Source organism: Haliotis cracherodii, unplaced genomic scaffold, assembly GCF_022045235.1.
Source record: "Haliotis cracherodii isolate W230 unplaced genomic scaffold, xgHalCrac1.p SCAF_9, whole genome shotgun sequence".
NCBI classification, from domain to species: Eukaryota; Metazoa; Mollusca; class Gastropoda; order Lepetellida; family Haliotidae; genus Haliotis; species Haliotis cracherodii.
The window spans coordinates 1,403,072-1,419,966 of NW_027266343.1; the positions used below are offsets into that span (position 1 = coordinate 1,403,072).

General features: G+C 38.5%; 1 protein-coding gene across 1 annotated transcript; it reads left to right on the forward strand.

Moving 5' to 3' along the window:
• Positions 1 to 7,791: 7,791 nt before the first annotated feature.
• Positions 7,792 to 14,650, forward strand: LOC139453427 (inactive rhomboid protein 1-like). Its single transcript, XM_071235120.1, has 10 exons — positions 7,792 to 7,911; positions 8,495 to 9,250; positions 9,518 to 9,595; positions 9,991 to 10,099; positions 10,859 to 11,013; positions 11,436 to 11,607; positions 12,125 to 12,289; positions 13,079 to 13,257; positions 13,583 to 13,822; positions 14,219 to 14,650. Exons 1-10 carry the CDS (start codon positions 7,792 to 7,794, stop codon positions 14,648 to 14,650), a joined length of 2,406 nt encoding a protein of 801 aa, XP_071091221.1.
• Positions 14,651 to 16,895: the final 2,245 nt, after the last annotated feature.

Here is a 16,895-nt window from a genome sequence, read left to right on the forward strand (position 1 = left end):
CTGAACAGTGATAACATATAGCAATACCCCCCAAAATTATTGAAATTCTACTAGCCCTTAGGATACCTTAACATTACCAAAACTGGTCCGGGCTAGCAGGCTAGTGCTTATTTGCTTCCCTGCATAAGCAAAAAGCGATTTGTAAAATTGAAATAAAATTCTTTGTAGCTTGATAAATAACATATCGATAATATGAATTTTAGCCCTGAGTCACATTTGCTATAAGATTACTTATATCATATCATTAGAACTCTCCACAGTTTGTGTTGTGCAGTCATAACAAAATCATACCAGCACACATCTCATCTTCCCGAGGCAAGGGAGTTTATAGGACTGTAAAAGTCCAATTTCCACCCTTGCCGAATAAGGCTAGAATTTCTGGGCTTGATCGTAGTGCTACCAGTGGCTATTATGAGTTATGTCCCTTCTATGTCCCACCTATTGTCTAATCTGAATCAGTTAACTCCCTTGCACACATCCTAAACACTTGCTGTTTGTACAGAGTTTGTTTTCACCTCACTAACACACAAAACAAAATGGTCACTCATCCATAAATCTCTCAGCTAGTAAATTTCATTGGGTGTCCTCAACAGGATTTTTTTAGTCTGTTAACTCAAAGGCAAAATAAACTGATCTGATATGTTTATTGATATCTGAAAAAATAATATTTATGATGATGTGAATTGTTTTTCGTCACTGACTGATAGTTCTTGAGTGCATGCAACAAATCACTTGGAAACATTCATCATGGTTGTTGGATGTTGTTTGAATGCATATTTCTCAGCAGTACATTTCTATTAGGGATTGAAATTAATTCATCTCACCTTACCTCTTGTAAAACACCCCCAAATTTGTCAGGTGGAATTTGAAATTTATAATTGAAATTTTTAAAAATTAAAATTTAAAAAAATTGAAATTTTTAATTTTAATTCTATTAAGTTAAAATTTAAAAGAAAAATGGGTTTATGACAAACTAAATGCAAATAAACCAGTAAGTCTTCTGAACAAAGTCCCACTATCAGGAATAAAAACAGTTAATTTTGCTTTTGAGTATATTTCGGTATCAGTGGGTCGTGTCTGTTGATTATACAGTGTAGTTGCAATGAGGCAACATGCTTCACTGTTATGTCAATATCTTCCTGTCGTCAGGAATTGGATGGTTCTCAATGCTTGTTACACACATAAGACTGTAATCATATGTGTCTTTCTTCAGTGTTAGGGGGCGGTCGGGTAGCCTAGTGGTTAAAACGTTCGCTCGCCACGCCGAAGACCCGGGTTCGATTCCCAACATGGGTACAGTGTGTGAAGCCCATTTTTAGTGTTCCTCGCTGTGATATTGCTGGAATATTGCTAAAATCGGCATAAAACCATACTCACTCACTCTTCAGTGTTCGACCAAATGTTGATAAATGAAATGTACATATTTGGATTTGCTTGAGGTGATTTGGTTGGTGATCTATGCCTCACGTTGACATTGTCCATGTGAGTTTATGTAACAGGTTTTCATCTAACATGTGTCATTTCATGAGTTAGCACTGAATCTTCTTGTAAAACTACTGCTCATATCAGTAAAATTTTTCATTCAACATATTCTGTAGGCTTCCAGTTATACGTATGGCTTTCATCTTGAAAATGGATCATTCAAAATGACTGCCATTGCAGAAAATGTTGGTGCATGTCAGACACTTTCCCTTTAAGAAACAACTGCCTCTGTGGTCTAGTGGTAGAGAGTCCGCATTGAGAGGGGGTTTGATCCCTGGCTGCGTCATACCAAAAGATGGTAATAGATGGTACTTGTTACCCTGCTGGTGCTCGGATTTAGGGGCTAAAATGAGGGCTGGTCGGAGTGTCCATGTAAAACTGCGGAATGGTATCTCAGAGGGCTAGCACTATAAAATCAGCACTGTGTATTAATCCGGACTAGTACAAGGATGCGCACTCACACACCCTTTAATAGACAACCTCTTGTCTAAAATGCATCACACAAAAGTCACTTTCTTCATATATTTAGCCGTCAGATGACAACACCAAGCAGTCAGACTTAGAGCCATGATATGTAGATTTGTATATATGTCTACACAGCTGTGGGAATTCTGGGTAAGAATACTAGTTCCCAGCACCCTATGCTTGTCATATCAGCCGACTAACTTGATTGGATGGTCAGGCTAGTGACTTGGTTGATGCCTGTCATCGTATCATATTATTTGAATTAATGCCAATCACTGGGTTGTCTGGTCCAGACTCTATTAGTTACAGACCGCTGAAATATTGCTGAATGCGGCGTTAAACAACAAACAAACAAACAAAACATTTCTTGTACTGCATCCCAATGCCATAGGCCCGACTTTTCGTTTCTTAGTCTGTAGTTTGTTGATGGAGAATTTTGGTAGGTTGAGGGAATAGAAAAGACATTTCAAAGTTTTTACTGATACATGAAAGGTTAGTGAAATATATGATCATGCATGCCATGTTGGGTTAGGCAGTCTGGATGTCAATAACCTCTCATTTGAAAATGGATTCAAAACAAGTAAAACATTAATATTTTGTTTCTCATATTTCTTATATCAACAGACACAGATTTTGGAGAATTTATCATGTTTGCATTCCGTGGAATCTTGCATCCATATTGGATGTAGAATGAGAATAACGTACCTCCTTTCTGTATAACCTCCCTTTTAGAAAAAACAACAGATGTGGAATAGAATTGTTTTCTCTCTTATGTTTGTTGAAAAATTTGGCATGTTTTGGGGGAGAGGGGGTCATCGTGTTCCCTTGGAATTAAAAAAAAATACTTTCACAATATACTTACCTGTTAATGTGTTTAAAGGTCAATTAATCAATTTTATGATGTTTTTAAAGACCAATTAATCAATTTTATTTTCTGTTTGTGCGATAAGTCTTAGAAATATTTCACTTTTGATAACTGAAGACATCAAAAACATTTGGAATTTTCGGGATTCGGGTGGGGTGGGGGTTGGGGGGGGGGGGGGGGGGGGGGGGGGGGACATAATGGTGATAATGGTGTACAAGTTTCCTTCAGATATTTTTCTTTTTTGATCTTTTTCCAGTAATTTAACATCAGATTGCACCTTTTTCTCAATGCTTTGAGATTGGTGTTAAGAAACATTCGCAGTTCAGAGTGATGGTACCCGGGATACAAGGCAAGGGGGGGTGGGCACCCTCTTATTTGTGTTGGTGAGAAAGACATTTCTCATTTCCCCCCTAAAACAAGTACGGTAGTGTGAGAGCTGTGGTCCTCTGGGGCAGTGCCTAGGAACCAAGAATATTTTATCTTAAATCCAAATGTTGTACTGGATAACGACCTGTAACATTTATTTTGCATTTAAAACATTTCATACGAGGCAATATATATTTCTTGGGAACATTTTCCACAAAATCATTAATGAGACTTACATAACTGGTATGAACATTTTTTGTGTTTTGTTTGAGATTCATTAGGACATTGTCATAACTTAATCATTTGAATATCATTTCTCAATGTTTCTTCCATGCATTTCTATGATTTGTTAATTGTTATATATATTTCTGATATTCAATTCTTGTATTGTTTTTACAAAATAATAAAAGAATTATATTGAGTGGTTATGTTTGTTATTTATATAAGAATTTTCATTTTTAATGTGTGCAGTTTAAAAAGACAACGTTTATAACTAGTACACAATGTTACTATTTTCCGTTTTTTTAGAGATGTCGTATTTTAGAAGTTACCAGGCAAGTGCACTTCCGGTTGAATGGTTCGTCTGCTACACAAAAGAAGACTGCATGCATCGTCGAACAGGAGTGTTACTTAGAGAGTGTCTGAAATGCCTGCATACAGAAAAGGTGAACGAGTTTTAATCATTGGTAAATTGAATTGAACACCTCGCCTTCAAATAGCCCCATTTCACAGTTTGACTACGACTGCTTTCGGTGTTATTTCAGTAAAGAAAAATGGTCTTCTCGATCTCATTTCTACACCCATGGAGAAATAACTGACAGAGAGCTCGGGTGAGATTCTCTCTTATATTTTCCAACTCTCTCATAGAACATTGCTACTACTTGCTTGGAGAGAAAGTTTTACTTTTAAAACTTTATTTATGATTTACTGTAATACATTTAGTTTTCTGTTTGGCATCGCATCCGTCAATATTCTAGCTATGTACGTGACAGCGGCCTGTAAATAATGGGACACGATGACGCGCAATCATTAAAGTCGCTGGGTCTGTCCACCCGATACTTATTTGGATTGTCACCTAGTACGACAATCAGGTAGTTGGGTCCCTTTTCTAACCGCATATGCCCTTGATAGATTAGCATTTGCAGCGTTAGAAATTGGCACTAGTTCTATAGTCTTTGCCAAACTGCCCAAAAGTTAAGGTATCATAAGAACTAGTAGAAATTTGCCCTTTTTATCGGTTTTGCTATATGTCATCATTATAAGGACTAGTGGACGAAAACTGTTATTTTCTACCGCTGATTTAACATTCTATAAAACTTTAAACATTAAACATTGATTTGCAGTTTGAAAATTGACACGAATTTGGATCTTGATAGATCTACTGCTAGGGGGCCTAATATCCGCCGTATAATGTATAATTTCGAATGTGTTTCTAGCCAATAGCATCTGTTATGTATGCATGTGTGCAAATCTGAATTTAAATAAGACTACCAGTTGAAGTTTGACCCAGGTGGGAGTCCTGCCAGTCATCACCTTTGATCGTATCTCACCTGCTTGATTATATGAAAACATCAACTTAAACCTAACATTTTGTCGCGCGAATTGAAGTCGGTTAACCAACAGGTTACTGTACAACTATCCCCAAGAAGGCATTGAAGTCATTATACCATGATTGTCGTTAAATCCTAAAAACAGATAAATTTGTCTCGGACTCACCTCTCACGTCTTCTCGAATATTATGAAAATGTGAACTGAATGTGAAATCAACGTTTGAAGACACTGATTTTGAATAATTAGGAGATAAACATACTGTGTTTTCAATGTAGAGCTGGGTTACCTGTGGATTTAACCCCGCTAAATTGAATTTGGAACCGAACGCGCAGCGTGAGGTTTCAAATGTTAAATTTAGCGCGGTTAAATCTACAGGTAACCTAGCTCTACATTGAAAACACAGTATGTTTATCTCCATTCTACCATGACTAAATAAAACGCGAACCCTTTGGTGTTAGCAAATATACTGAGTGAAGCGGCATGGGTTGAGTTCAGTGTTTTGAGTGGGTTATCGATCTGAATTGCGGAATCACCGAACAAAATATGGTGCTGTACATACGCAAGCAGTTTGTTTACACCGTAATACTTCGCTCGAACATATGACAGGCATTGAAAGTATATAATCACGGCAACTTGGTAAGCTAACTATCGCGTGTCACCATTATGACGTCATATCGCTCATTGTGACGCAAAAGATATGACGTCACAGTCGTATATAGAAAAGCGCCAAAATTCCAAGCTCTCTGTTGTCTCCAAAACGTAAATACATTCCCTTTGTTGATTTCTGTCGTATTTTTCTGCACGAAATGTATTTCCACACATCCTTTGAATATTGTAGTAACCGCATCTGTGATTTTGTAACCTGTAATTGTAGATATAATTATTTAAATGTGCCTACCGACAATGACCGAAAATAGTACTACTTTATCAATTTTAGCTTCCGCGGTGATGCGGCCGTCAAACCAGCTGTTTCAATCTTGGGGGGTTTATTGTGATTTAATAGCCTCCGATTGACCAATCAGAATCAAGTAAATTCCAAATTCATGGTAGAAATCATACTTGTCACCGACCTGTTTTAGCTATATTTTTCATTTTATTGCTGATATATTCCGTGTACAAAGTTTACTGTACCAATAACTTTATTTTTTGTGAAAATATGAGCAAATGCCCAAATTTCTGTCCGTGGAATAAGATTCAGTTGGTTTCAGTTGAATCAAAACAGTGGAAATAGAATTTTCCCGTTGACTTTCTGTCCAGTAATAATATCGCCATGGTTTTAAGAGCACGTGCCACGTTGATCACATGCACCGCCTCAGTTATACATTTTTTTAGTACCTCAGGTATGGCACTCAATTTATAATTGATCAAAATAAAATGCTACTATAAATTTGTCGTCTGCAAACTGACAAATACCAGTATTCCCCCAATTCGATCGACACATGCTTATCCTTGCACTCTGTACTATGTATTTCGCGATATATATATATATATATAATAATAATACACACACTAACACACTAACACACAGGCTGTGCATGTTGAATTATACCTCAAATAGGTGTTACAGAAATGGTAGTTTGGGGAAGAAATGATGGGCAAATAGAAAGCAATGACAGAACTGAAAGTGCATCATCGTGTAACACCGCCCAGCGTCACACCGCCCGCGTGTCTTTTTTGAAGTTGTATTTGAGCAAAGTGATTATGATTGATTTTTAATATATATTATCAAGAGTCCGTTTTATTCATTATTTTGGAATAACATTTACCTCTTCTAATGAAAACGAGCAAAAGTAACATGAGATGCGATCACGTGCGCTCTATAACTGGGAATTGGCGATAATTGGTCCTCGGCGATAACTGGTCGCTAGTACTCACTCATTCCCCGGTACACGGGCTAAAATGTATCCCAAGCACGCCACTGCTAGTCGTAAGAGGTAACTAAGTGGGGACCTGTGGGAATTCCCTAGCAACCTATTGTGGTCGTAAGAGGGACTCAATGGATCGTGTTCTTCGGTTCTGTGACTTGGTTGATGGGGTGTCAACGTACCACGACGACATGGGTCGTTGCTCATAATATCGGTCACTACATTGTCTGATCCAGAATCGATTATGTGCAGGACACCGTCTAAAAGCTAGAATACTGTTGACTCGTGTTGAGTGCGGCACGCACGCACGCACGCACGCACACGCACACGCACACACACACACACCTCATACTACATTCCTTCACCGCCAGGTCTAATGTGTTTGCAAATAGACATGCAATCGCTGTCGCTGACCACTAATGAAGTCTACATGTTCTACATGTTGCTGATAAAGTGTCATAAAACGGTTTTATTGGTTTTTTTATGGAGTTAATATGATGGTATTTACATGCATCGTTTTCAGTCAAAAATGTATAGCGGATTTCTTATGCAAGTTTATGACACATGTTTTCATTCAGTTAATTTTTGAAAATCGTCATTGGTATCGATATTGGTACGACAAATAACGCTATGGGTTAGCTCGAAGCTAGTTTATCACAAGCATCAGTGGTAAGGGATTTCAACGTTGCCAAGAGTACACTTTCCCGACTTTGGGTACTACATTGGCAACATGGCACCACTGGTGACCGATCGTACAAGATCCAGCGACCCAGCAACACCACAACTTAACCGAGGATCGCTAAATCCGAGTCCTTCACCTTCGAAACAGGACACCCGCTGCAACGTACACTGCAACACAAGTTCTAGCAGTACGTCTCACATCTGGAAAGACTGTCAGTAACCGTTTACGAGCTGTCGGAATCCGAGCAGGAAGGCCCGACGTTGGCTACTTTTACTTCAACATTATCAAATTTTACAGCTGCAGTGGTGTCAGTGACATCATCGATGAATGGCTTTCCCAGCTAGATACACGTTTGCGTTAACCAATGCCACAGAATCTGCAATAGTTCCGCCATGCATTTTCAATTACTGCTTCAGTATCGGCAGATATTCTGTACATATACCATACGCGCACCTAATTTCTTGAACTTCTTTCTTTCTTTATCTTCAGCAGTATAGCAGGAGGGTTGAACAATCATGGGGGAGAAATCAAAATCAGCTGGTTCCTTTTTTCTTCAACCTGTTCGACCATTCTTTTGGGCTGCAGATGATAGGGAGCATAAGTCCTGGAAAAGACATTTTGAGAGGAGAATTCAGGTAATTGTGTTAAACAATGATCACAAAATGAATTCATCGTGCGTAGATTAGTATGAAATGAGAAATTACAGATTGCTGCATACTTTATAACTATCCATAGATGGTGGCTGCTGTTTTAAAAAAAAAAAATTTTGTTTGAAGAGTGCATGGTATGAGATTGAATTACAGATTGATTGAAGTAGACTACGGTTATAACGAACTCGAGGGGACCACTAATTTTAGTTCGTAATAACCGTAGTTCGTTATAAGCATATATACAGCATATAAACAACAAATCGTCGGGACTAAAAATAAGTTCGTTATATCCGTCAGTTCGCTGTAAGCGTGTTCGTTATAAACGTAGTTTACTGACTTCAGGTTATCATTCTCTGTTTAGGAAGTAGGCTGAATGTAAAACGTTTGACTCGGATCAATCAGGATGAGCCTTTAACAAAATCTTAATACCAAGTATGCTGATTTTTCCGTTTATCCATATGTCATGTGTCAAGATGTTTTTGTACACCTTGACTTCGTGTTCAGTATCCCTCTCCGTTCTTGATACTTATAATGACACCACTGATAAGTAGGAATACCTCCATTTCAGACCGGTGACTTTGGCATCACGCTACAGGCAGTGCTGCCAAGTATTTTGGCACCCGCGTCATTTCAGAGAGACAAGCTTGTGAAACAAGTGGATACAGTGCTTTCCCATATGTCGGTCCTTGAACCAGAAGGAAGTTCAGAGGAACTGTTCAGGTGCTCCACTGTTGGTCTTATTGGTCAACACTTACATGATCTCAGGACGAATTCGTTTGAGACTCCAAAGACATCTTCTGACGTAAAACGTTCCACCCTGAGTTTGGAAGAGTTTGTAAAGTCGGAGATGCAAGTGGCTGATATGGACACATTTCTGGAAGAGTTGGACCTAGGGTTGTCACACGCGGATGTTAAAGAAGATGGTTTTGAGCCGATTAGCATTGAGGAAACTGTTGATGACATGCCTCGTTTTGTTTCACCAGAACATCTTGCAAAAGACATACAGAAGTGGTGGGGGCGAGTGCATCCCTCGAACCAACCCAACGACGTGATGACTGCCCAGCCTGATGAGCAAGTTGGTGAGAACAGCCAACAGGACACTAACAATTCTGGATGTGACAAGCATAGTAGGTTTGGAAACAAAGTCGGTCCGATTCCATCAAACCAAAATGACAACGCCGCTGATAGTCCTTCAAAGAATTCAGGGGGGAAAAAAATACTTGGAATGACAAATATGGCGTACCAGACGTCGGGACTTTCAGTAGGTTTTGCAGAGTCAGCCAAGAGGTTGATTAGGGGAGTTTTAACGAACAGCGCAGAAAAGGTAACCAGCGATTACATTTTCTTTAGTTTAGGTATAGAGCCATTGATAATGACATTTACCCATTGGTTACATAAACATGTTTCTACATTGTGTAACACTATCGAAACATGAAAGGAAGTTTTGTTGTGTTTGTCGCCTATCATTAATCGGAATAAGAATAATACCAATAATACTATAATAATTAATATGACTACATATGCCTTAAGCAGTAGGTGATTTTTTAATATGTATGTATAAGTTTTCAGAACTCATGAAATGTGATTGCAGTTGAACGTCGAGGTAATGAAAGATGATTCACCCTTGATGGGTGTCGAGGGATACAAACACTACAAAATGTTTGCAATGGTGAGATAAATAAATATAAGAACACATGAAGGTATTAATATGCCATATCTGGTTAGTCTTTTTCTTTGCTGTTGTAATTCCACAGTAGTTTTCACCCCAGAAAGCAGGGGTTGTCTTAGTATCAAGGTATAATTATGATAAGTGAAAGCTCTAATTGCATTTTCGGTTAAATGCTCAGAGAAATTAAAAGAAAGATGATTCGCAGTATCTTTCGCAAAAACAAGAAACAACAAGAAAATCAGCCTAGGGTTACTACAAATCGTTCATTCCTGACAGTGATGAACGAACCATAATTTGAATGCATTCCTACAAATCAGGATTCGATATTCCTAAACTATGGTAAACATTGAAATGTATCACAATGATATATGGGTTCTACTCCTAATATTCTACAGATAGAATATGCGACAGATCTGAAACGTCTTGAGCAAGTGAAGAAGCAAACGGTCTCCGAATACAAGTGGAAAATACGAACAGTTGAGGAAGTCGGCGAGGTAGCAAAAGGTAAACATTGTTTCCCGAAAGAAGGAATTGTTTGACATGGTCATGATACATGCATGGACGTGTACTGCCATGGTCATGATACATGACGTGACAAAATGTAGTTAACATTATCATGTGTTCCTGAGTTTACAATCAAGTAACTACTACAAAAGGTTTGGGGTTTTTTAAATTTATAAAACATCCAAAATGTTATTGGGTTTTTTTCATTGGATGCATGTGTCATAAACATGTAAATGCACATGTCTTTGTTCCGATTGACAAAATATCAAAATAACGGTTTTAACTATTGCCAAAACTATGAAGTATAAAGTATTTGTTATCTTATTGACCCCCTCCTTAAATATTCTGGATCCTACTCACATGTTTTGAAATGAATGGGCTTTAAGCATGCATGCAGATGGGGATATATTCAGGAAGCATGCATGCCAGAATTTTGCCATGGCCCCAAAACACGTACGTAACGGTTTTGTCATGGTCACAAAACATGCGGCGTATCTCTCTATCAACATAGTCATGAAACCTGTATTAAGTGCAGTGTCATGTTTAAATGATGATATAGAGGCATTTGTGAGAGAAAAACAAGGCAAATAGCAGTACCACAAAAAAAACATTCAATGTATGGAACGCCAGTGAAATGTTTCCGTTTACAGTTTAATGTATATTTTATTATCGTCATACCAGTGGTTACATGACGAATAGAGTTAGCTGACAAGGTGTATGATGATGGGGATATATGACCCGATTATGCGCCAATTTCAGCCTACTATCATGACCCTGCTGGGCGTGGCAGGAGGAGATGGAAGGAGCTGAGGAGGGAAATTGCCCAGCACAGCAAACACAGTATCACGGACACCAGAGCCAAGTTGGCAACCCTGACTCATTACATGCCAATCTTCACTTACGCTGTTATGATGGTATGTATAAAACAATGGTTAGATATGTGTAGGCCAATGCACTTTAGACTGTTTCATATTAATTTAGTGTTTTGGACTTAAACAAATAGTCGTTTTCGAGCAAAAGCTGAAATTACTGATTTTCGATTTTATTTTATTTTATTTGACTCTTGTTGGTATTGAAGTAGATAGTACAGGAGAGGCTGAGCACTGCAAACACAATTTATGTGGCCTATACTTACAGTTTCTTAGATTACTGTAGTTTATCCCTTGTAAAAATATGATTAGTTTCAAAACCTATGATTATGAAAGATGTTAACTTTGAACAAAAATCATATTATGGAAGACAGTTGTGCCTGATATCTCTGGACCAATCAGAAAATCAATTTCATTTTACAAATTGGGCTAGGGCTGTTTCATGATCATGGCTCCTGTTACACCAGCTTCAGGTTCTGGCGCTCGTTGTGATGATCTCCCTCAATGGCATGGCCACTGTAGATGCTGCATCTGGGCTGCTCTTGCAGGGTAACACCAGGACCTTCCTGGGTGTCGAGACTGTGGACAGCCGGCAGCAAGTCAACATGTGGGCCGGGCCTTCTTCCAGTTTCTTCATAGGTAAGGTTAAAAAGGGAAGATTGAGATACAAGACGTACTTGAACTTTTTCCATTGGTTAAAAATGTGTTTAGTTTAAGGTGTTTATGTGCTGATAAGCATAGGTAATCAGTAATCTGGAGTAAATGTGTACATTGACTGGATTCCATACAGGCAATCCCGATAGTACATATCCAGTTCTTATTACTGGTGTGTGGAATTGTCAGTTCACTTCAAGGTGGTGGTGATGGTCAAAGCATTAGCTTATCAAGACAAAGATCTTGGTTCTATTCCCCACATTAAGACAATTGTTGAGGTCCCCAAAAGTAGCCATACCATTGATGAAAGTTGCTTACACCCATGGACCATATTTCACTCCAATGCTTCCAATTTCATTTTGCTTTGATCACTGTTCAAAGTAAGCATATTTTATGTTGCTGTGAATGTCTCTCTAATCAAGAAGTCGTTCAGGGCTCAAAAAGATTTACAGACACATTTTTAAAACATGTGGAATATAATCAGTGTCTGATATGCCTGCAGGAATGGGTGCGTTGTTGAGTGTGTGCATGAGGGATGACTACAGTCTGCACATGCAGGGAATAGCACAGAACTTCAGTGCAGACAACGCCCTGGGGTGTTGTGAGGTGAAGACCAGAAACACTGCAGGAACTACCACCCAGGAGGAGTGCCAGTCACTTACTCTAGGTATTGTATCCATGCCCTGGTACCCCTGTCTAGGCCCAGGTTTTATCCTTGTTATTAGTGTCCTTGGAATGAGAATTAAGATAACCACTCTTCCATTAACAGCATGTTGTTTGATGTACATACAATTAGTCCAGGTCTCCCTTTAATCTTTGGAACTTCTTTACAAAACTTTGTCTTAAAATTAAGACAATTCAGATGTCATCTGGGTGCATATTCCTTCTCTGTGATACAGTCTTATTCTCATCTTGTGGTGTGGTTAGGATTGATAATTCACTCGTGGGTATGCCACAATATCAATTTTAGACAAGCCACTCAATTAGATATACAAATTTACCACCATTCAGGATTCCAAATTAACACATTAAATCTTTTGGAGATCAAGCAGTCCTGAAGAAACTTAGTTCAAACAATTTACTTTTGACGATAGTTCCCAGGCAATTATATACTCTTACACTGCTGCTTTCTTTAGGTCTGTAATATACACAAGAATATACAGACTGTCATTTAAAGTTTCAGTATAATTTGGGTGCAGTCATAGAGATTACTTACAGATTGTTCTTGGTCAGGGGGCACATTAGAACAGAACAACCATACAGCCAATACAGCAAGTCTGCTAGTCCAAGATGAGTAATCAATCCAGATTCCTGCGTAGTATTGACAAACCCAATATCTTCTGGACAACAATGTTGACTTCCTGCACCTCCACTCCAAGTCATCAACTCTATCGTAACTTTTGAATATTTCTATTGTGAACTGCGCAGTTGTATACATTGTTTTTAATACTTGCAGGTGTAGGTCAATGGAAGGAGGTACCCTGTGGCCAGAGACAACCTGGGGAGAACTATGTGGAGCATGTCCTCAAGCCCTGCTGTACTGATGAGCGGGGCACCTGCTTACTCTTATCACATGAACACTGCAGTTTTCTCGGAGGAATCTTTCATGAAAAGGAAAAGGAACACTGTTCTCAGGTAAAAACACTCATATTCCTTATCCTGTCGCGAGACAATGTCTGTTCATCTTCACAGAAGTTTCAGGCCCTGTAAAGATCTGGGTTAGAAAACTTTGCTTGCATGATCTCAGCAATAGTGTGGACTTCCATGCTTTTGTGAACATTTTGAGGTCACTTTGGGGTCAATTGTGCATGTACAAATGTGTACACATAAATCTACACCAAAATGTTCTCTTAACAGTTATTATACAGTATTACCTCTAGTTTGACTACACAGTAACCTACATCTACTTTATAAGTTTGATTCATCCTATATTTTTAACACCATTTAATCACTCTACTAGGTAAATTGTCCAAGTGAAATCTGCCAAATGGGTGGAATGTCATCGAATATTCATAAACCCTGGCTTCCCAGTTCCTACCAATGGTGGCGCCCACTCTTGTCTCTGGTGTACACCCATGGTGTAGTACATTTGCTGTTGCTGCTGCTGGCTGAGTGGCTACTTCTGCGGCAAGTGGAGATGTCAGCTGGGTGTTTGCGGGTGGCCATTATATATTTCATCTGTGGAGCCGCAGGTGGTATGGCAAGTATTACTGTTGCCATTATTTACATTTAATGCAGAGGACTCTCATCTTAAAAATTATTTTGTACCAAGAACATAAAAACGAAATTGGGTTTTCTTACCTCATATCAACAGTGTTCAAAATTAAGGAGGTCCTGGGGGTTCATGACCTTCTCCAATGGTATTTGAATCTATGGACATTAGGGTTATGACAAGGACCCTTGACTTTCATGCTTAATTTCAAAGACTATATCAAGATAATAACTCACTCAAACATTTACTCAAAAATGGTGTCATTATTATAATACCACATCATGAACAAAATATGGTGATACATAACATATCGGGATATATGGTTTCTGCTAAAATTGATTCCAAGGATCCAAATTTATGCAAAATGTTTATTTCCATTTTCAGTGTGCATCAGTTGTCTCCCCCTACAGCCCCCAGGTTTGCACGACAGCTGCCGTAATGAGTTCACTAGGTGTATTACACATGGAGCTCATCGAGGCTTGGACCCTTCTCACGCGACCATGGCTGGAACTTGTCAAGATCTATGGCCTCCTAGCTTTAGCATTGATCACAGGAACTTTGCCCCTGATAAGCAACTTTGCAATTATCACTGGCTTCCTTACAGGACATCTGAGTGCAGTTGCATTCCTTCCATACATTAATCTCCGGTTGTGGAGCAAGAGGACTCGTGTAGCAGCTGTGTTTGTGTCACTGGCCTTGATATTACTGGTGTACTTTATCATTATTTATAGTTTCCATCATCTACAGAATCTGTACACATGTGAATGGTGCAGAAACTTTGAGTGTGTAGAATATGCTCCTCACATGTGCACATAGCCATGATACTTACACAGCCATGATACTTACACAGCCATGATACTGACATATAAACCCTACACAGCCATGATACTGACATATAAACCCTACACAGCCATGATACTGACATATAAACCCTACACAGCCATGATACTGACATATAAACCCTACACAGCCATGATACTGACATATAAACCCTACACAGCCATGATACTGACATATAAACCCTACACAGCCATGATACTTACATATAAACCCTACACAGCCATGATACTGACATATAAACCCTACACAGCCATGATACTGACATATAAACCCTACACAGCCATGATACTGACATATAAACCCTACACAGCCATGATACTGACATATAAACCCTACACAGCCATGATACTGACATATAAACCCTACACAGCCATGATACTTACATATAAACCCTACACAGCCATGATACTGACATATAAACCCTACACAGCCATGATACTTACATATAAACCCTACACAGCCATGATACTGACATATAAACCCTACACAGCCATGATACTGACATATAAACCCTACACAACCATGATACTTACATATTAACCCTACACAGCCATGATACTGACATATAAACCCTACACAACCACGATACTTACATATAAACCTAACATAGCCATGATACTGACATATAAACCTGACACAGCCATGACACTGACATATAAACTCTACACAGCCATGATACTGACATATAAACCCAACACAGCCATGACACTTACACATAAACCTTACATAGTCCTGATACTTACACACAAACCTTACACAGCCATGATACTTACATATAAACTTTATACAGCCATATAAATATCTGGGCATTATTTGTTTCTTCAAGGTTAGTGTGGTCCAAAGCATGTGAAACTATACAAGGCTATAAGGCTAGCTTTCCTGTCCATAGATTATTGAGAACTATTACATCTCTGTCATTTGATATCATCCAAAGTATATTGGTTGCTAAAATTGCACGAACCTTATGGTATGGTTCAGAAATGTGGGGATTTACGTTTAGGGAGTCAATAGAAAAGGTACAGAGTAATTACTTTAAGAGGTGTCTGGGTGTCTCAAGACGCACATCAAGCAGTGCTTCAATAGATAAAGTAGATGGAAGTTATATGTGTGTTAATTATTGTAGTAGATGTATGGTTATTGGTTCAGATTTTTTAGGATAATTGTAAAATAAACTGGATCTCTCACATTCGTAAGTTCTTATTTGTAACTGGTTTCTCATTTGTCTGGATCACTCAGGATTGTGGTAATGTTAAAGCTTTTTTGAGCATGTTTCCACAGAGATGTAAAGATATAGAGTTGCAGAAATGGCATGATAAGATATCAGGTTCCTCTTTTTTAAATTTGTATTGTGGCTTCAAACCTATGATAGATGTTTGAAAAGTATACAATTGAATTATTTCCTTTAAGGAGTTATTAAGAGTATATTGTAAATTTCTTTGTGCATCACATAAGTTAAAAGTGCAGTATGAATAGTTTAAAGCATATGATGATCCACAAATGTTTTAGTACAAACTGTTATGCACCTACTATTAATGATGAGTTTCATTTTCTCTTGGAATGTCTTTATTTTCCGGACCTGTGAAGATTCCGTGGTAGACTAGGTCTTCAGCAACCCATGCTTGCCTTAAAAGGCGACTATGCTTGTCGTAAAAGGCAACTAACGGACTCGGGTTGTTAGGCTCGCTGACTTGGTTGATGCATGTCATCGATCCCAATTGCTCATGATATTAATCATGGAATATTGATGAGTGTGGTGTTAAACAACAAACCAACCAACCAACCTTATTTTCAGTCAAGTGGAGAAATGATTGTGCCTCCCTGTTATTATACTAATCCTTCCATTCATACATTATCCCAGTTTCTCTCATCAGTGAAGCCTGCAGTTACTAAAAGTTTATATTCATATCTAAACAGAAACCTACCCAGATAAGCACCTTATTGATATATATATGTTAAGAAACAGCACACTTTTTGCATTTTTGTATGTGCAGCAGTATGGGCGATGTGGCCTCAAATGCAAATAAACTTGTCACTTAAGTGGCTCTCCTGTCTGCAGTAATTAAGTCACTATCCCAGATGGCTAGTTAATTACCTATTTCACACATAAAATGGCCATATAGCATTATTTCATAATATGGCAATATTTATTAGTTATATTTTGTGACAGGCTAGTTCTTTCTTAAACAAGTTGGCAATGCTGGACGATAGGCTATTTCTTCTG